At 41.0% G+C, this 21,945-nt stretch overlaps 1 protein-coding gene across 2 annotated transcripts in view; it reads right to left on the bottom strand.

Moving 5' to 3' along the window:
- LOC115130171 (histone-lysine N-methyltransferase 2C-like) overlaps positions 1-21,945 on the bottom strand; it is a 132,210-nt gene that overhangs the window by 62,200 nt on the left and 48,065 nt on the right. For both annotated transcript variants that reach the window (XM_029661016.2, XM_029661021.2), the window contains 6 exons: positions 19,158-19,235; positions 18,566-18,799; positions 11,547-11,669; positions 5,599-5,718; positions 5,327-5,454; positions 232-442 (listed from right to left, as the gene is read on the bottom strand). In XM_029661016.2, coding sequence (XP_029516876.2) covers positions 232-442; positions 5,327-5,454; positions 5,599-5,718; positions 11,547-11,669; positions 18,566-18,799; positions 19,158-19,235 — 894 coding nt within the window. The remainder of the gene's footprint in view (positions 1-231; positions 443-5,326; positions 5,455-5,598; positions 5,719-11,546; positions 11,670-18,565; positions 18,800-19,157; positions 19,236-21,945) is intronic.

Raw genomic sequence — 21,945 nt, 5'->3', positions numbered from 1 at the left:
GAGACTGGGTTGATTGAGAGTCCTTTGTGTATAAAAGAGAAAGCGGAGAAACACATTTTCTCTGCATGTAGAATAAAATGAACTTTTAGGAGAGGAGAGTCAACATGACAGCTCACCTCTGAGGAAGAACCTCTGTGTGTGTATGTGTGTGTGTGAGAATGCGTCGGTGTGTGTGTGTAAGACAGGGAAAGTGACAGCTCGAGAAAGTGTGCAAGAGACATGTGAACATACACAGTCCTCCTCCTTTGCTGGAGATGGGTATGGTGGTCGAGGTAGCGCTGAGCAGCGGGTCTGAGGAGGGGTCCAGAAAGCTGGCGTTGGCGCGGCGGGGTTTGGTCTCTGCATGGGCCCCTGAGATCTCCTCACAGAGCCCTGTGGTCACCAGGCCCGCCTGCCTGCTCTGCTTGCTCTTGTCCAGCAGCTCCTTTCCAAAGAAAGCCTCCTGGTAACATACCACACAGTCAATGAGAAAGTGACCATGAGATACAGAGAACACATTCATTAACACAACACACATCTTTCATGCCCAAAATACATGACATGAAGCACGTTTGTCTCTTTGGCTATGGCAGCAAAGGCAGCCTAATTCTTCTCTTTTGCAATTAATTGGTCTTTGGACAAATCAGATAAAATCTTCTGCCAATAATTGGGCAATTTATGAGAATTGGGATGCCAGTATAAACGCAGCCCTGGAGACAGAAGGTGGAATCCAGTTATGAATTCTAGATTTGAATGGAAACGAATAAGGGTTCAGTTCATAGTAATTCAACTCAAATACAGTATTTGAAAATACAATGCATACTGAACATTAATTAAGTAAAGCTACTAATAAACCAAAGGCTTATCAGGCTACGCTACTGCTAACCCAATAATTAATTGAATGGGTCTCCAGGCCCAGATTCCAGTGTGTTTTGTATTTGTATTTTTTTTCTTCTCAGTGTTGCAGCACTGTAGGCCCTAGTGTTATCCAGACACACACAGAAATAGTGAGGTGTGTATACAGTTGAAGTCGGAAGTTTAACCAGGGCAAGGTGACCGGAAACATGACTGAATACAAACAGTAGAGAGACAACGTAGTCACAATTCAACGGCTCAGACAAGAGGTATGTGGCAGGGTCTACAGTCAATCACGGATTACAAAAAGAAAACCAGCCCTGTCACGGACCAGGATGTCTTGCTCCCAGGCAGACTAAATAACTTTTTTGTCCGCTTTGAGGACAATATAGTGCCACTGACACTGCCCGCAAACAAAACCTGTGGACTCTCCTTCACTGCAGCCGACGTGAGTAAAACATTTAAACGTGTTAACCCTCGCAAGGCTGCAGGCCCAGACGGCATCCCCAGCCGCGTCCTCAGAGCATGCGCAGACCAGCTGACTGGTGTGTTTACAGACATATTCAATCAATCCTTATCCCAGTCTGCTGTTCCCACATGCTTCAAGAGGGCCACCATTGTCCCTGTTCCCAAGAAAGCTAAGGTAACTGAGCTAAACGACTAGCACTCACTTCCGTCATCACGAAGTGCTTTGAGAGACTAGTCAAGGACCATATCACCTCCACCCTACCTGACACCCTAGAGCCACTCCAATTTGCTTACCGCCCAAATAGGTCCACAGACGACGCGCAATCTCAACCACACTGCACACTGCCCTAACCCATCTGGACAAGAGGAATACCTATGTGAGAATGCTGTTCATTGACGACAGCTCAGCATTTAACACCATAGTACCCTCCAAACTCATCATCAAGCTCCAGACCCTGGGTCTCGACCCCGCCCTGTGCAACTGGGTACTGGACTTCCCGACGGGCCGCCCCCAGGTGGTGAGGGTAGGTAACAACATCTCCACCCCGCTGATCCTCAACACTGGGGCCCCACAAGGGTGCGTTCTGAGCCCTCTCCTGTACTCCTTGTTCACCCACGGAGGCGTGCATGGCCACGCTGTCAACTCAATCATCAAGTTTGTGGACGACACTACAGTGGTAGGTTTGATTATCAACAACGACGAGATGGCCTACAGGGAGGAGGTGAGGGCCCTCGGAGTGTGGTGTCAGGAAAATAACCTCACACTCAACGTCAACAAAACAAAGGAGATGATTGTGGACTTCAGGAAACAGCAGAGGGAGCACCCCCCTATCCACATCGATGGGACAGTAGTGGAGAGGGTAGTAAGTTTTAAGTTCCTTGGCGAGGTCAGTACAGGTGCATCAAAGCAGGGACCGAAAGACTGAAAAACAGCTTCTATCTCAAGGCCATCAGACTGTTAAACAGCCACCACTAACATTGAGTGGCAGCTGCCAACACACTGACTCAACTCCAGCCACTTTAATAATGGGAATTGATGGAAATTGATGTAAAATATATCACTAGCCACTTTAAACAATGCTACTTAATATAATGTTTACATACCCAACATTTCTCATCTCATATGTATATGTATATACTGTACTCTATATCATCTACTGCATCTTTATGTAATACATGTATCACTAGCTACTTTAAAACTATGCCACTTTGTTTACATACACTACATTACTCATCATTGGGGCGGCAGGGTAGCCTAGTGGTTAGAGCGTTGGACTAGTAACCGGAAGGTTGCAAGTTCAAACCCCTGAGCTGACAAGGTACAAATCTGTCGTTCTGCCCCTAACCCACTGTTCCTAGGCCTTCATTGAAAATAAGAATTTGTTCTTAACTGACTTGCCTAGTTAAATAAAGGTTTTTAAAAAATGTATATACTGTACTCGATACCATCTACTGCATCTTGCTTATGCCGTTCTCTACCATCACTCATTCATATATCTTTATGTACATATTCTTTATCCCTTTACACTTGTGTGTATAAGGTAGTAGTTTTGGAATTGTTAGGTTAGATTACTCATTGGTTATTACTGCATTGTCGGAACTAGAAGCACAAGCATTCCGCTACACTCGCATTAACATCTGCTAACCATGTGTATGTGACAAATACATTTGATTTGAAGTTTACATACACCTTAGCCAAATGGATTTAAACTCAGTATTTCACAATCCTTGACATTTAATCCTAGTAAAAATTCCCTGTCTTAGGTCAGTTAGGATCAACACTTTATTTTAAGAATGTGAAATATATACCTTGACTCCAATACCTTGACTTTGTCAATACCTTGATGTCTTCAATATGTCCACAATTTTCCTGCCTCATGATGGCATCTATTTTGTGAAGTGCACGAGTCCCTCCTGCAGCAAAGCAACCCCCTAACATGATGCTGCCACCCCAGTGCTTCACGGTTGGGATGTTTTTCTTCGGCTTGCAAGCCTCCCCATTTTTACGCCAAACATAACAATGGTCATTATGGCCAAACCGTTATATTTTTTGCTTCATCAGTTGCAAACTGTAGTCTGGCTTTTTTATGGCGGTTTTGGAGCAGTGGCTTCTTCCTTACTGAGCGGCCTTTCAGGCTATGTCGATATAGGACTCGTTTTACTGTGGATATAGATACTTTTGTACCGGTCTCCTCCAGCATCTTCACAAGGTCCTTTGCTGTTGTTCTGGGATTGATTTGCACTTTTCGCACCAAAGTATGTTCATCTCTAGGAGCGCTTCTCTTTCCTGAGTGGTATGACGGCTGCGTGGTCCCATGGCGTTTATACTTGCATACTATTGTTTGTACAGAAGAACATGGTGCCTTCAGTGATTTGGAAATTGCTCCAAAGATTAAATTTTTTTTTCCTGAGGTCTGATTTCTTTTCCCATAATGTCAAGCAAAGAGGCACTGAGTTTGAAGGTAGGCCTTGAAATACATCTATCTGGTACACCTCCAATTGACAGAAATTATGTCAATTAGCCTATCAGAAGCTCCTAAAGCCATGAAATAATTTTCTGGAATTTTTTAAAGGTACAGTCAACTTAGTGTATGTAAAATTCTGACCCACTGGAATTGTGATACAGTGAATTATAAGTCAAATAATCTGTCTGTAAACAATTGATGGAAGAATTACTTGTGTCATGCACAAAGTAGTTGTCCTAACCGACTTGCCAAAACTATAGTTTGTTAACAAGAAATTTGTGGAGTGGTTGTAAAACGAGTTTTAATGACTCCAACCTAAGTGTATGTAAACTTCTGACTTCAACTGTATCTAGATTCCTACTGTACAGTGACCAACTGGAATCTAATGTGACATGCACATGCATGCATTCTCTGGTTACATAGAAGCTGAGAAACACACAAAAATAGAAAGTTGACTCGAATCACTGATATAGCAACTAGAATCACTGATATAGCAACTCTTTTTGTAAAAACCTAGTGGCTGTACAAATCAATGTCTTGGATAGAATGTGATTCCGATATGAGAATTGCCCTAAACCTGTACAAAGCCATACAAATAAACAGACATGGGTAGACACAACCTCACAGAAAGCCTGAACTCAGTGGCGACACGTTGTACCGCTGGCTGGGCCGCTACGTGTTTAAGTCACTAGTGCTTCCAACATATCTAACGGCTCCAAAACTATCAATGTGACTGCTCCCTGCTGTGGTAAAACATTAAAAAGGCTAATGTGCCGGGTATTTAAATAATTGATTAAAGTCGTTCCTCTGGTGAGGAACTTTAAATAAAAATTTTAAGCGCGGCGTACAAGAAAGCCCAAAGTGACAGCTGGTGCGCTTAATGCATGGCTGCTCCCCCGAACATGCCGGGTCTTTTAAAGGTGTGGCGTGGCACAGAGGGGGCAACGTCTCTCCGAGAGGACTTTCGCTTCCGGGATAATTTTAAATATCATGACGGTAATACATCTGAGAAGGGGGTAACATGCAACTTATGAAGGGCTGGTTGAAATGGGTAGTGAAAGAAAGTTGCTACTGGTAAATGCTTGGTAGATGTCTTATAGAATATGCACTATTCTAATGTGGTACAAGAACATGATTTGGGACAATGACGTATTTGCTAAAATGGTTCATACAGATGTGGGATTTTAAATTTGATCAGTATTATTGCAGCAACATAATCATGCCGCAACAATTTTAAAGTTTAGTCCATAATGTTGCTTGATTGGTAGTTAGGCTACATGAAACTGGCAATACTGTTAATATAACGAACTGTGTGTTAGTGCAAGTTTTCAGTTAATTTATGTAAATCATGAAGCTCATCTGCATTGCAGGAAATTCTCAAATCAAATCAAGATCCTACATCTGTACAAAGACAATCAAGCACCTCAGTGTGATTAGGTGATTTTATGCATATTGTACCGGTGACCTTTTCCTATAAATCGATCAATAAGACAGTGTATGATAACAGAATCAAAATTAACTTTTTATACCAATACTGATATCATTAGTGTACATGTCACCTGCAGGTACGAAGGGAACTCCTCTTCCAGTTTGGTTCTCTTTTTGCGGTATCTTTTCTTGACCTTCTCCAGACATTCAGACACAGGTGGGGTCTCCTCCGCTTGAGTACTCTCCGTCTTGTTCCACCCTGCAACACACAGACAAGAGGTCACAACCTCAAAGTAACAGTCAGAGAAATGCCTTATTACTGGGTTAAGTGTTGGATTTGATAGTCTGCCTGGAGTGTCAGATGGGTGGGACTTGCACTTTAGGGACTATTCCATTTGCTTACCTTCTTCTTTGCACATTGGGTTCTCAGGTAACAATCCTGTTGAGTATTTCCTGGATAGGGATCGCTTGGCTTTCCCTTGTCCCGTCCTGCTTCTCTGGCGGACCATAAACCCTCCAATACCTTGCCGGGAGACAAGTGGGAGGGAGGAGATATATGACAGCAATTTATGTCACCGGGGCCCTAATTATGTCAGACAGATGAGGGTCTTTCAGTCCAATCTCTGGCATTAATCTTAATTACTCAGTGACCTATGAGCACAGAGCCTGAGGGGAGATGTGAGTGAGCGAGAGACTTTCACTCTGGTCAATACACAATGACAGAGTGCATGAGTGAGAAACCAAGTCGCTTGGGATAAAAGTGTCTGCTAAATGGCATATTATTATATTATATATTAAAATGTGTGAGAGAGCAAACGTAAGAGAATGAGTGTGTAAGAGTGTTTGGGGAACTTATCTCCTAGCCACTAGACCTGAGAGACTGTGAGAGAGAAAGAAGGCAGCATTTCGGGTGAGCCTATTTCTGGATAGCTTTGGTACTGAGAGAGAAGCCCCTATGGTCTGGAAGCAGACAAACAGAGCCTTCCAGCCTTCCTTAAGCTGCCTCAGTGCAAGAGAGGGGAGACTTGATGATTTATGTGCAGGGAAAAGAGAGGAAACAGCCGTTTGAATTCAGAGTTGCCAGGATACCGCCCCCTTATGAGAAGTCCAACTCAGAGCATTCAATGGATAACCAACTCTCGTCATCTGTGCTAAATAAGAACACCAAGATATGAGATGCTATTACCACCAGTAAGGCACCAATACACTAGACTTAGCGGTTAAGAGCGATGGGCCAGTAACCAAAAGGTCGCTGGTTCAAACCCCCGAGATTACTAGATGAAAAATCTGTCGATGTGCCCTTGAGCAAGGCACATAACCCTAAATGCTCCTGTAAGTCGCTCTGGATAAGAGTATCTGCTAAATGACTAAAACTTACATTTTAACACCATTGAAAAACTACTTTAATCTTGCAATGAACAACTTCATTAAACATTATTCAAGACAATTATCATATGAAAGAGGTTCACAATCAAGTAATAGCGCCACAGTATACCCCATAATAATAGCTTTGTAATCCACCTTAAATGACGCAGTAAACATACGTTATTTGTGTGATACTGGTATGTTATTTGTGAGCATGTCTGCAGCCACTTGCCTCTGTTCACTAGAGCAGGGTGGAAATAAAATGTCTCCACTGTGACAGTTCATAACAAGTGACCTGGCAAACAGGAGAGACACACCCCTTCTCCATCTCTCCCCACCAGTTCTCCTTCACTCCCGCCCCGTCAAACCCAGCTACTTGACATGGGCGAGAGCTTGTGGCTCTCTCTGGCATAGACATTCGCATACTGTACAAACATTCATGCATGCTTACACATACGCTGCATTTTAACAGACAGCCCAATTCTGATATTTGTTCCCACTAATTGGTCTTTTGACTGCTGTGAGGAGATCGGATTTGATTGGTAAAAAGACTTTGGAATGTGCACAAACTTCCGACTTCAACTGTATATACACACACACAAAGTTGAAGTCAGAAGTTTACATACACCTTAGCCAAATACATTTACACTCAATTCTTCACAATTCCTGACATTTAATCTGAGTAAAAATTCCCTGTTTTAGGTCAGTTAGGATCAACACTTTATTTTAAGAATGTAAAATGACAGAAAAATAGTTGAGAGCATGATTTATTTCAGCTTCTATTTCACATTCCCAGAAGGTCAGAAGTTGACACACTCAATTAGTATTTGGTAGTATTGCCTTTAAATTGTTTAACTTGGGTCAAATGTTTTGGTTAGCCTTCTAGAAGCTTCCCACAAAAAGTTGGGTGAATTTTGGCCCATTTCCTCCTGACAGAGCTGGTGTAACTGAGTCAGGTTTCTAGGCCTCCTTGCTCGCACACACTTTTTCAGTTCTGCTCACAGATTTTCTATAGGATTGAGGTCAGGGCTTTGTGATGGCCATTCCAATACCTTGACTTTGTTGTCCTCAAGCTATTTTGCCACAACTTTGGAAGTATGCTTGGGGTCATTGTCCATTTGGAAGACCCATTTGCGACCAAGCTTCAACTTCCTGACTGATGTCTTGAGATGTTACTTCAATATATCCACAATTTTCCTTCCTCGTGATGGCATCTATTTTGTTAGGTGCACCAGTCCCTCCTGCAGCAAAGCACCCTCACAACATGATACTGCCACCCCCGTGCTTCACGGTTGAGATGGTGTTTTTTTGGCTTGCAAGCCTCCCCCTTTTTCCTCACAACATAACGATGGTCATTATGGCCAAACAGTTATATTTTTTGTTTCATCAGACCAGAGGACATTTCTCCAAAACGTAGGATCTTTGTCCCCATGTGCAGTTGAAAACCATAGTCTGGCTTTTTTATGGAAGTCTTCCTTGCTGAGCGGCCTTTCGGGCTATGTCGATATAGGACTCGTTTTACTGTGGATATAGATACTTTCGTACCCGTTTCCTCCAGCATCTTCACAAGGTCCTTTGCTGTTGTTTTGGGATTGTTTTGCACTTTTCGCACCAAAGTACGTTCATCTCTAGGAGACAGAACAAGTCTCCTTCCTGAGCGGTATGACGGCTGCGTGGTCCCATGGCGTTTATACTTGCGTACTATTGTTTGTACAGATGAACGTGGTACCTTCAGGCGTATTGGAAATTGCTCCCAAGGATGAACCAGACTTGTGGAGGTCTACAATATTTTTCTGAGGTCTTGGGCTGATTTCTTTTGAGTTTCCCATGATGTCAAGCAAAGAGGCACTGAGTTTGAAGGTAGGCCTTGAAATACATCCACAGATACACCTCCAATGGACTCAAATTATGTCAATTAGCCTATCAGAAGCTTCTAAAGCCATTACATACTTTTCTGGAATTTTCCAAGCTGTTTAAATGCACAGTCAACTTAGTGTATGTAAACTTCTGACCCACAATTATGATACAGTGATAAGTGAAATAATCTGTCTGCAAACAATTGTTGGAAAGATTACTTGTGTCATGCACAAAGCAGATGTCCGAACCGACTTGCTAAAACTATAGTTTGTTAACAAGAAATTTGTGGAGTGGTTGAAAAATAAGTTTTAATGACTCCAACCTAAGTGTATGTAAACTTCCGACTTCAACTGTATATAGACAGGCAAATGAAAAGGTCATATATAAACACAATTTCCGGGTGTTTCTTTCAGTAGAACATTATTCGATTGAGTATATATATGAGTCAATGTTATTTTTCCGGAGGACTCTTTCACATTCAGTGGGAGAGCTTCAAAGGGCCAATTCGCCGTTGAAACAAAGAGGACACCCCACCTCTGTTTTGGTAAAAGAAAACTGAGAGATGGGTCTGGAGAAATCTAACCACTCTCAAATTCATAGACAGATATGGATGTAAGGATTGACCATCCACGATATAACTTTTTTCGTTTGAACAATGTTTTGAGGCTATAGGGTTTTTACAATTACCATGTTTTACTCCAATTACCATGGAGTAAAACAATCTTACATTTTAGATTGTGCTGGGCTGTGTCAGCTCATGAGGCATTTATAAGTTATATTCTTCAAGAATCCATGGGCATACATAACATTTTTATGTCCAAAAATGCAAGTTTTGCACATTTAAAGTGGAACTGACAGCGTTTTAACTACATGCAGATAAGAAACAGACAATCATAATATCAGTCAAAAATATCTAATTCCCAGTTTATGCTACAAATCCAACTTCATGAGGTTTTAAAATAGGCTATATTTGCATGACGTACACTAAAGTATTGTTGCCATCACTAACACAGACCGGCTGCTGCCTACATACAGACTTGAAGTCATTGGCCACCATAATAAATGGATCTCTAGTCACTGTAATAATATTGACACATCTTGCATTTCTCATCTCACATGTATATACTGTATTTTATACCATCATGCCTATGCCGCTCTGTCATTGCGCATCCATATATTTATATGTATATATTCCTATTCCATTCCTTAGATTTGTGTGTATTAGTTAGATGAAATGTTATTGTGTGTATTTGTTAGATGACATGTTAGATATTGCTCCACTGTTGGAACTAGAAGCACAAGTATTTCACTTCACTCGCAATAACATCTGCTAACCATGTGTATGTGACCAATAACATTTGATTTGACAGAATAGATGGATGCAGTTCAATGCATGATTAAAATAATTCACCAATACATTTCTTGATAGTCCATCAAATATTGCTATCAGCTGGCTAGGTACCATTGTTTGCAACCTCCACTCGGGATGCACAGTTTCAATGACTCAATATTTATGGACAAAAACAGACAAACGTTACTAAGGCTATGGTAGCGTATCTATTTATGTAGCAAGCTAAAAACCCAGATAGCTACGCTAGCTAGATGCTAGGAGGACATTATATCAAAGGAGGAGTGGGTGAGTAACTGACCTCGTATATTTTTTTTGTGTGGCTACACAGCTAGAGATGCATGTGTCATTTGGTTAGCTAGCAAGAAATGTGAATCGCTTTGCTAGCTATCTATGCTGAACGACTGTTATCCAGTTAGCATATCTCGAGTTTGCAAATTCACTCTGGCTAGCAATCTAACCCGATTTCAGAGCACTCGTCTGAGTGTGCCAGAGTGCAGAATAACCGTGCAAGACCCACTGAATATGACCGGTGTCAGTAAATGTAGGCAAAATAATGTAATAAGTTAGTTGCGAACGCTTTCGATAACTTGTAAACGGCCTAATCAGCTCTGCTAGGGCAAGTAAAATGGCCAGAGTGAGGTGTTCTCCAATTTGTGTCTGGAAGTAGCTGGCAAGCGAGCCAACTTTACCAGTAAGCTTGGGTACTTAGTTGGGACAATGCATGCATTGGCAGGCAAGCTGCAGAAAGACAAGCAGACTGTTCTCCATTGTTTACCAGTGCAACTTTCACAACTAGCTGAAAAAGTTTGAGAGGGTTTATCTAATGTTCCTTCATTAGATTTGAGCTCATCTTGCTCTGGCTAGCATTAGTTGTTGATCTTGTTGTTGTTGATGTACATATAGGGAAAGACATCCTACCTCTTTATGGTTGTTTGATCAATAGGACTGTAAAGTTCCCAAATGTAAAGGGACTATCATGGTATTTAGCTGCATATTTGCAGAAGTCCAAACAAGTGTATTTTGTGGCTTTTGCCGAATGCGTTCTAATGATCTAAAGTTGAGCTGTTGCTACTGTCTGTAAACACACCGTCCAGTTCAAAGTGAATTTTGGAAAATGGCTTGTTTGCATATACCCCTACTGTTCCTCTGATTGGCTATGGCATACCAGTCTGCATAGACCCCGGTCCTGGACGAGACAGATGCATCTCTGCATCTCCCATAAGTCCGCTCCCTCCCTCCGCATCTCCCATAAGTCTGCATCTCCCACAAGGCTGCTCCCTCCATTCCTCCCATAAGTCCGCTCCCTCCCTCCGCATCTCCCACAAGGCTGCTCCCTCCATCCCTCCCTCTGCATCTCCCATAAGTCTGCTCCCTCCCTCCCTCCCTCCATCCATCCATCCCTGCCTCCATCCCTGCATCTCCCATAAGTCTGCTCCCTCCCTCCCTCTGCATCTCCCATAAGTCTGCTCCCTCCCTCCCTCCCTCTGCATCTCCCATAAGTCTGCTCCCTCCCTCCCTCCCTCCCTCTGCATCCCCCTCTCGTCCTACAGCCGTCATCCACCACTCTCCTTCCCTCTCGCTCTGCCCCTGTCCATTCATCCCCATCAACATCCTATCTTCTCTTTTCTCCTAATGGGGCTAAACATAAGATGTTCCTGCTGTTGTAAGATAAGCTTCATCTTGCCCGATCTGAACCTCAACCCATAGGAGTTCAGAGACAAAACTGATCCAGGGTCTGATCTTTGTCAAACAGACAAAGTTTTGAATGTTAAACATACCGGGCCGGTAAGGTTTCCTCTTCCTTTTCTTGTTGCCGTCGGCCCCCTTTGCGTCGTCGTCGACAGGCTCCCGTTCCGGACTGGAGTCCGACTTCAAGTCACAGTCCATCAGGAGATCCCCTTCTGGAATGGAACACAACCATGTCACTAAAACCAGGACACAGACCATGAAGACGTTCATTAGGACACCCAACAGAAAACACTTTTTCTGAACTACAATTAGAATTTCTTGATAATCCCTCTACTTCTCCCATTTGGTTCTTGATGAACATGACCCAGCCCTGCACATACTAGTGACCCACAAAACCCTCAATGCATCTTTGATGGGAGGTCTGCCATCTTGGTGGGCCTGGTGTCAGAGTAAGACCTCTGGATGAGGAGCCACATCGGTACATTAGTGTTGGAATTCTAAATGAACTACTTAAACTATTTTAGGAGATAACCATTTTAGAGATAACACTTTAGTATTTCTCAGATTATAAATGCAAATGGCATATCCAGGATTAATAAGGATCGGACCCTTTTTTTCCAATTTTCGCCTAAAATGACATACCCAAATCTAACTGCCTGTAGCTCAGGACCTGAAGCAAGGATATGCATATTCTTGGTACCATTTGAAAGGAAACACTTGGAAGTTTATGGAAATTTGAAATAACATATAGATATAACATATAATATATAATATAACATAATAATATAATAGTTATTATATAATAATATAATAGATCTGGTAAAAGATAATACAAAAAATATATATATCATCTTTGAAATGCAAGAGAAACGCCATCATATAATATTGCAGTTTAGACGAAGTTTATATTTTGGCCAATAGATGGCAGCAGTGTGTCTGCAAAGTTTCAGATTGATCCAGTGAAGCATTGCAATATTTTGTATCAAGTCTGCCCAAATGTGCCGAATTGGTCAATTGATAAATGTTCAAGTACATAACTATTGAGAACATACAAAAATGATATGGTAATAGAAAATAAGTTTACACACTCCCAGGAATGTCATAAATTATTTGTCATTAGCTTATACACTAACTTTCACACATCTAGATGGCAGGGTGGGGTGGGTGTGGAGCCAGAGACAGCAGGAGTTCAAACTGTAGAAGCCATTTCCTACATTTGAATATAAAAATAGATTTGATCAAACAAAACTATGCTACATTTTTTCTCTGGGACCCTCAGGATTTACTGAATAAAATTACTGAATATAAGTACATTATTTACCTTGAGGTGAATGTATCAAACCAGTTGCCGTGATAAGTGTTTTGTTGTTGTGCACTCTCCACAAACAATAGCATGGTATTCACTGTAATAGCTACTGTAAATTAAACAGTGCAGTTAGATTAACACGAATGTAAGTTTTCTGCTCATATAAGACATGTCTATCTAATCACGTTAGCTCAACCGTCCCGGTATAGGGACACTGATCCCGTAAAGGTTTTAATGATTGATATATATCCTTTACATACAGTGGTTGCTCCACTAAAAGTTTTGCGATTATGCTGCAGGACTTACTCATTTGTGGTTTAGTGCGTCACCACTTCATTGCTCCAGACCAGCGCAAGGGGGAGTTAGAGCACTGATTATGCTTTTGGGTCCTACTGTGTCTCTAACTGACAATGAATGGGCAACATAAACCTAAATAGGAACTGATAATTGTGCACAACTTCAGTATTACTTACTAAAACTGTTGTTACACTAAGGTTTTTTAGGATTATTTCACTCTTACTGTAGTACTGTAACCCACTCCCGACCGGTCACGGTGTACAGCGCCTGAGTGGCACAACGGTCTAAGACACTGCATCACAGTACAAGCTGTGTTGCTACAGATGCTGGTTCAATACCCGTGCTGGCCTCGACTGGGAGACCTATGAGATGACTGTAGGTTTTTGGTTCCGCTCCCTCTAAAAACATAAATAATTCTAAATAACAAACAAGGCTTTATTTAGACATTAGTAACAATGTCTCACCCCATGTTCAAGAATGGCTTTTTTCCCTCGCTCGTTTTACATTAATTGGGGGGGGGGGGGGTTGTACCCCCGCTGACTAGGGAAACGTTCCCGTTGTTCTTAGTGCCAGTCTGCACGTTCAAACTAAAACAATGTAACTAATAATGGCATCTTTATGCTTTCGTTAAAATAATTGTAAAATACTCTTTCAAAAATGCAGATGTGTTTAGTTATGGATCCATAACAAATTATTATGGGAATAAATAACACTGAATTACAAATATTGGAACAAAGTTGTCTAATGAAGGTAAACAAATTGTTGCTGACTGGAAAATACTCCTTCAAACATAGTCACATTGTCCAGCGCCATTATGGCTATTAGTAGGTAGATGGACAATAGACTTGCCTAGAAGGAGATAGAGGGAGAATTCTATCGTCAAATGTATTTCTTAGTTAGGTTGGCTGTATCACAACCGGCCGTGATTGGTTGCAATTTCAGTTTAATCCACCAGAAAAGACAAAACAAATAATACAACAAAAAGTATTATTAGGAATCCCATCCGATCGTGATTGGGAGTCCTATAGGGTGGCACACAATTGTCCCAGCGTTTCTCTCACTCTAAAAACAGAAATAAATGTTTTGGCCTTCACAAATATTATTTTGGCCTTTATTCAGATTACAATCGCTCACTTTTGTTTTTTTGAAAACAAAATCACCTCCAAAATATCATTATATATTATCAGGTTGATGGCACAGTCATATAGCTAGCACCTACATAAAGCTGAGTGACTCACTCATTCATGGCTTTGGATCAAAATAAACAAGTACCAATATTCTTTCTGATAGTCTTTAATAAAGAAATGTTTTGGTTATCCTGACCTGGACACCATGTACAGTATGATAATAGCCATTTATGGGCTATTAGCAGGACAATATACCTTTTCCAACACTTCTCTGTATTTTGATACTTTGTGGATGGGGGCTCCCAAGTGGATGGGGGCTCCCTCAGTGCAAAATGCTAAAGATGCAGGTTCGATACCCATGCCAGCCGCCACCGGGAGACCCATGAAGCGGCTTTTGGTTTTAATTTAGAATCCTCCAATCCTCTATATGTAGTTATTGGCAGAGAGTCATGTCATATTTTTCGATATACTGTAGGCCTACCGTAGGCGACGTGTCTCACTAGTGTTGAGTAATGTTCTGTTAAAAGTGGTGTAGGTCTTATTTATTTAAAGAGCACATTGAAGTTCGAAGCAATAGGATTTGAAGCAATAGCCTACAACTATTTTAGCACAGTTTTGCGCTGCTCTGAGACAAGCATGGGGACTGGTCTTGATAAATCAATTTGATTTTAATTTGATTAATTTGATTTTAATCTCCGTTTGGAAATTGGTTAGACTACAATTATACAATTAGGGTGTAGAAATGTTATGCTCTTAGTGTAACCTTAATTTAACCCCCTACTTTTTCGAACATTCTGTTAAAAATCGCGCAACATTTCAGCGCCCTGCTACTCATGCCAGGAATATAGTATGTGCATATGATTAGTATGTGTGGATAGAAAACACTCAGACGTTTATAAAACTGGTTAAATCACGGCTGTGACTATAACAGAACGTGCGTTTCATCGAAAAGCGCAGGAAAATCTGATCACTGAAAATGGGAAAATATATCCATTCGCCACTTGAACCTATTGTTGAATGGGAACCACATTAAATGGGGCCGAGGTTGCAATACCTACAGCTTCCACACGATGTCAACAGTCTTGTCATTTGCCTAGGATTTGTTTCTTGGTCAAACGGACACGAGGCAGCGCATTTCTTCCGATCTCCGACCAGATATTTTGGTTGAGATTTACCCGGACATTATTTCAAGACGTACAGCTATAGAATATACATCGCCTCGTGATCAATTTGATCGATTATTAACGTTTACTAATACCTAAAGTTGCATTACAAAAGTATTTCGAAGTGTTTTGTGAAAGTTTATTGTCGACTTTTTTAATTTAAAAAAATGACGTTACGTTATAAAACGCTATTTTTTTCCTTGATCACACAGTCTTCATAGATCGATATCTAGGCTATATATGGACCGATTTAATCGGAAAAAATACCCAATAGTGATGTTTATGGGACATCTAGGAGTGCCAACAAAGAAGATGGTCAAAGGTAATGAATGTTTTATATTTTATTTGTGCGTTTTGTGTAGCGCCGACTATGCTAATTATTTTGTTTACGTCCCATGCGGGTAATTTGGGGTGTTACATGCTATCAGATAATAGCTTCTCATGCTTTCGCCGAAAAGCATTTAAAAAATCTGACTTGTTGGCTGGATTCACAACGAGTGTAGCTTTAATTCAGTACCCTGCATGTGTATTTTAATGAACGTTTGAGTTTTAACGAGTGCTATTAGCATTTAGCGTAGCGCATTTGCATTTCCAGATGTCTAGATGGGACGCCTGCGTGTCGGGTAGGAGTAAGAGGTTAACTAGGCAAGTCAGTTAAGAACAAATTCTTATTTACAAAGACAGCCTACTCCTTCCTCCCCATCGGGGAATTGAACCCCGGTCTCCCGCACGACACAGGGATTATTTAGCTAAATAGCCCAGTATGTAGCCTACTACCGACCGTGACGTTGTACAGCACCATATTTTCCATTCCATCCTAACGGAAACCCAGAGGCTTTTTCGTTTTTCTTGGAATAGAAACACCATAATATTAATGAAATTAACCTTCTGTGACTAGGGGGCAGTATTTTCATTTTTGGAAAAATAACGTTTCCAAAGTAAATGGGATATTTTGTCAGGACAAGATGCTAAAATATGCATATAATTGACAGCTTAGGATAGAAAACACGCTAAAGTTTCCAAAACTATAAAAATATTGTATGTGAGTATAACAGAACTGATATTGCAGGCGAAAGCCTGAGAAAAATCCAATCCGGAAGTGCCTCATGTTTTGAAAGCGCTGCGTTCCAATGCGTCCCTATTGAGCAATGAATGGGCTTATCAACCAGATTACTTTTTCTACATATTCCCCAAGGTGTTTACAGCATTGTGACGTAGTTTTACGCATTTATGTTGAAGAATACCCGTAAGCGGCTACATTGTGTAAGTGGTCACCTGATGGCTCTCAGAGTGATTCTCGCGTAAAATACAGAGGAAGCCATTTTTCCAATTGGTCCTACTGAAAAACCCGGTGGATGTATTATCGAATAGATATTTGAAAAACACCTTGAGGATTGATTATAAACAATGTTTGCCATGTTTCCGTCGATATTATGGAGCTAATTTGGAATATTTTTCGGCATTTTCGTGACTGCAATTTCCGGTCGATTTCTCAGCCAAACGTGAAGAACAAACGGAGCTATTTCGCATAAAAAAATAATATTTTTGGAAAAAAGGAACATTGGCTATCTAACTGGGAGTCTCGTGAGTGAAAACATCTGAACCTCAAAGGTAAACGATTTAATTTGATTGCTTTTCTGATTTTCATGACCAAGTTACCTGCTGCTAGCCCGACATAATGCTATGCTAGGCTATCGATAAACTTACACAAATGCTTGTCTTGCTTTGGCTGTAAAGCATATATTGAAAATCTGAGATGACAGGGTGATTAACAAAAGGCTAAGCCGTGTCTAAATATATTTCACTTGTGATTTTCATGAATAGGAATATTTTCTAGTAATATTTATGTCTGTTGCGTTATGCTAATTAGTGTCAGTCGATGATTACGCTCCCGGACCCGGGATGGGGTGTCACTAGAGGTTAAGCAACATTTCTTTAAAATTTGTCCCATATACTATGTTCTTACAAAAAACGTTTTTAAATTCTCTAGAACAGCCACTATTGAAGGCTATCAAATGCTTCTGAAAGATGCCCTCTGGTGGTCAAATTAGCACTAACTAGAATTAATGGTATCAGTGGTTGGTACTTAAATAACGTGCCATAGAATTCTGCAGTACGCTGCAACTTTTAAAGGACAAACCACTATATGGGACATGCACAAATGTACATACTGTATGTATGCATGATTAGTCGAAGGCTGACTTTTTCGTTCATATTTACATTTTTCTAAATGCCATGAGGTGGTACATCTACAGTGGTTGGCAATAACACCTACAGACATAACAAAAGAGTCCCTAGTACCCGATCACAACCACAGTTCACAGTAAATACTGAGATACTTCTTCACACTTCAAAACAAGGTTAATGTAATCTATCTATATTTATGTGCATTGTTATAAACCCGTGTACGGTCATGGCAACAGTTTTATGTGATTTGTAAAGCAGCCACTGAAAATATCCCTCTCGGCATGGCTTGAAAATGTGCCCACTGCGTGAGTTAAATATAGAGGACCAAATATAGCGTGAGCGGGAAAGGGTTAATTTCTCATCATTAGCCCTTGCTTGCACTGAGAGTCAGGTTCTGATGGATGGGCTGGGGATTAATTCAGTTAGCCCCGGCCAGCTTCCTCTCATCACCAAAATGCCAATTGAGGTATAATTTGCTGACTGCCGTTTTCAAAAGCCTTTCTTCTCTCTCCAAGTCATATTCATTATATGCCTGCCCTCATTCCCCACCTTCCTCCTCCGTTTCCCTCCTCATTCCATCTCTTTCCGACAAATAGGTTCCAGTGCAAACGTCAAGCATTACTAAATTCGTTTGCCTTTACGTTTTCTGTGCATCTAAATTTTGAGATGAAGGGAACATTGCTTCCTGGCAAACATCTGTCTTTCCTTTTGACCGTTCTGATTAAATGGAAACGAGGGAAGGATGTATGCAGATCCCCTCCTGTGTCATACCAAGAAAATCTAACTGAAAAGTCTATCCTTAGAAATTAGCCCAGATATTCCGGTCCTGGCCAATGTGGAAGAGAAAACCTGAGCTTTACATCCTAGTTCAAATATATCAATCTACAAAAAAAAGCCAATAATGGGTTTATTTGAACAAGCCTATTTATTTTTTTACTTTGTAACTATTTAGCTTAGGATGGAGCCCCCGGATTCCTCAAGGCGGAATACCCCCAGCCAACCCATAGTGAACACCTAGAAGTCTTTACCTCCGCGATCGTCCATGTACCCGTCCCCGTCCTGGGACAGCTCTGAGTAGTGGGGGTACGGTGGGGTCTGGAGCACAGCCACGCTGTTCTGGTTGATGATCTTCAGCTTGAGCTTGGGTTTGGGCCGCCTGTTCTGCCCTCGGCGGGTTGAGGAGGGCACTGTCAGGCTCTCCAGCTGGCACAGGCCAGACTCGGTCAGACACACCCCATCCTGGGTGTATGTCTTCTGGATTTCTGGAGGTATGGAGGAGGGGTTAATTAATCAATCTACCAAGCCTGTTTACAAGTATGAAATGTAGCTCTCGAGGACTACCCTGTGTTGTGAACACAAGTTTGTTTGTTGTACTAGACAGATACAAAATGCAATAATCATGAGTGATTCACTCTTCCCTGAAGTCTCCCACGTACATGTCTAAAATCATATGTGACCATCTGTTTACAAATACTGAAATACTTGTGTCCACATAACGTGGATATTACGTTAGCGAGTCCAACACTCAACGAGCGACAACATTTAAAGAAAGTAATGATTAATTTGAGTCACACCACTTGAAAAATGGCACTGTGATTTATCAGGGTAGTGCTGTTTTACCTGGCTCTCTCGTTTTAGACACAATCTGGACCACCATCGGGGCCTCACAGCCGTCAGATAGGAGGGCCTCCACTTTGCCTGCATGACAAATATGCAAAATGTCAAAGGATTGAGGATTTAGATTTCAGTGCATTGAAGACATATACAGCAGTAATATGGAGATGAAACAAATAAATGCATCAAACATCAAACACTGGATTTCACCGCTGCCACCAAATGCAAAGAATACTTTTTTTTTTATATTATCAAATAATTTAATTGAGATTTAATTCATTCATTTTATTATTTAAATAAAACTCCACCTCCCTCCCTTTTTCCATCACTCCCTCTATTTTCTCAGAGGTAAAATCTGTTCCCAATTTCAAGAATTATCTGATAGAATGAGTGAGTGAACAGGCTGCAGCTTGAATTTTAAATCTAGCCATCTGCTGTTGTAATTTGGTTGAGGCTGGTCCCCTTAATAAAAAAAGAGGATGACTTTGGGCTAATTGAGTGGAGCTGGTTGCATTCATTGCGATGAGCTCGGTAACACTGTACACTACATTTAAGGCCTTACCCATAGGATATACAACTACGCTGTGTTTGAATACCCATACTAACATACTGTATACTAAAAACTTAATGAGTATACACTACATACAATTAGTTTATTTTAGTATACTGTAAAAAAAAAACGGTATATTTTTAGTTGAGTGTACTAGATCCTCTCCTGTTTACCGGAAGTTGATGCTGTTGCTATGCAACTTGTTGCTAGCATAAACCGGCTTGTGGGAAGTGACAAATTTCTCTTAAAGGACCAGGGCACAAATAATAATCAATAATTTTGCTCGTTATTTAGCCATCTTACATATAAAACCTTAATTGTTCATCAAAAATTGTGAATAATTCACCATAGGTTAATGAGAAGGGTGTGCATAATTGCACACCCAGCTCACTCAGGTACTTCGCTATATCACATGAGACATTGTCCGTAAGCTTGAGTTCATTTGCACACAAAGAAATTATACAACGATGGAAAGACCTGTGTTGTCCTTGTTAATTCAGACAGAGACGAGCTCCAACTTCTTAATCATAGCCTCAAGTTTTGCCCACACATTGAATATAGTTGGAGAGTGCCTGTAATCCTAGATTCAGATTATTCAGGCGAGAAAAAACATCACCCAGATAGGCCAGTCGTGTGAGAAACTCGTCATCATGCAAGCAGTCAGACAAGTGAAAATTATGGTCAGTAAAGAAAACTTTAAGCTTGTCTCTCAATATTGTAAAAACCGTGCCAATACTTTGCCCCTTGATAACCAGCGCACTTCTGTATATTGTAAAAGCGTTACATGGTCGCTGCCCATATCATTGCATAATGCAGAAAAGTTCAGGGGCCTTGCTTTAACATAGTTAACCATCTTCACTGTAGTGTCCAAAACGTCTTTCAAGCTATCAAGCATTCCCTTGGCAGCAAGAGCCTCTCGGTGGATGCTGCAGTATACCCAAGTGGCATCGGCGTTACCACTCCATTATGTCTCCGTCATGGCTATTGCAACATCAGTACAGATACCAACACATATTGACCACCAAAGTCCATTTGATGTCACAATGCTGTCCAGTACTTAAAAAATATCCTCTCATGTTGTCCTGGTTTCCAGAAGAGGATGTCTTCCTCAATTGACCCCCCATAAACGTAACGGACATATACCAGGAGCTGTGCAAGGCCCCCCATGTCTGTTGACTCATCTGGCTGTAAAGCATAGAATTCACGGGCTTGTATGCAAAGCAGTAATTGTTTCAAACCATCTCCTGCCATGTCACTGATGCGTCGTGAAACAGTGTTGTTTGATGAAGGAATTGTCTGTAGTATTTTGGTCATTTCCCCCAGCATTGCCCCAGCCATATCCGCGGCAGCAAGTCCTCCACAAATAGTACAGAGCTTGCCTGCCCTAGCCCTCGGTAGCTCACCATATAAGACACATATAGCCCCTTTTTATTAATGGTTTCTGTTGCTTTTATACATGTCTTACAACTCAAAAGTCATCTTAATTCTCACTCAAAAAAAAAACCATGGCTTATTTTTCTAAATGTCTGCGCAAGAGTGAAGGTTTCCCGCAAGAGAGTAACGGTTAATGTGATTGGATGTTAATTATTTGACTAGGCTACCTGTATTTGACATTGTGTTATTTTACTGAACACTAGATGGTTGCATTTTATTCATGGCAGTGAAACGAGGCTACTCAGGCGAGAAGAAAACATCACCCAGATGTATAGCGCCAATGGAAAATCTAAATGGACTGTTTGAAAATGTGAATCACATTTTTATTTGACGTACCCAGACAGTATTGCGCGTACCCCAGTTTGGGAATAGTAGAGGTAAAGCAATGAATTTGTATCCTCTCTCTCGTCGGACTTTAGCTGCATATTTAACTCCATTTACCTTCAAATTTGAAAATGTTGTGAAGCCACGCCCATTCTCAGTAGAATTGCATTATGAGCGGAAATAGTGTCCACTGCACTACTTGTATACTTTGTTTTCTGGCAAATGTCGTACGACATCCAGGAACTTTTGGTATACTAACTATATCCACACTACGACCAATAAGCATACTACTCAATTTACAACACAAATAGTATGGTTAGTGCGGTTAGTATGAGTATTCGAATGCAGCTCTAGTTACTACAACTTGTCATGATGCAAAGGGGTGTATTTACAGCTATTCCACCAAATCGGCTGCCATTAATTCGATGAAGACTAGTGCACATTTTATATACAGTGGGGCAAAAAAGTATTTAGTCAGCCACCAAC

This window comes from Oncorhynchus nerka, linkage group LG6, assembly GCF_034236695.1.
Source record: "Oncorhynchus nerka isolate Pitt River linkage group LG6, Oner_Uvic_2.0, whole genome shotgun sequence".
NCBI lineage: Eukaryota > Metazoa > Chordata > Actinopteri > Salmoniformes > Salmonidae > Oncorhynchus > Oncorhynchus nerka.
The sequence above is the reverse complement of the archived record's forward strand: the minus strand, read 5'-3'. Positions and strand labels throughout refer to the sequence as shown.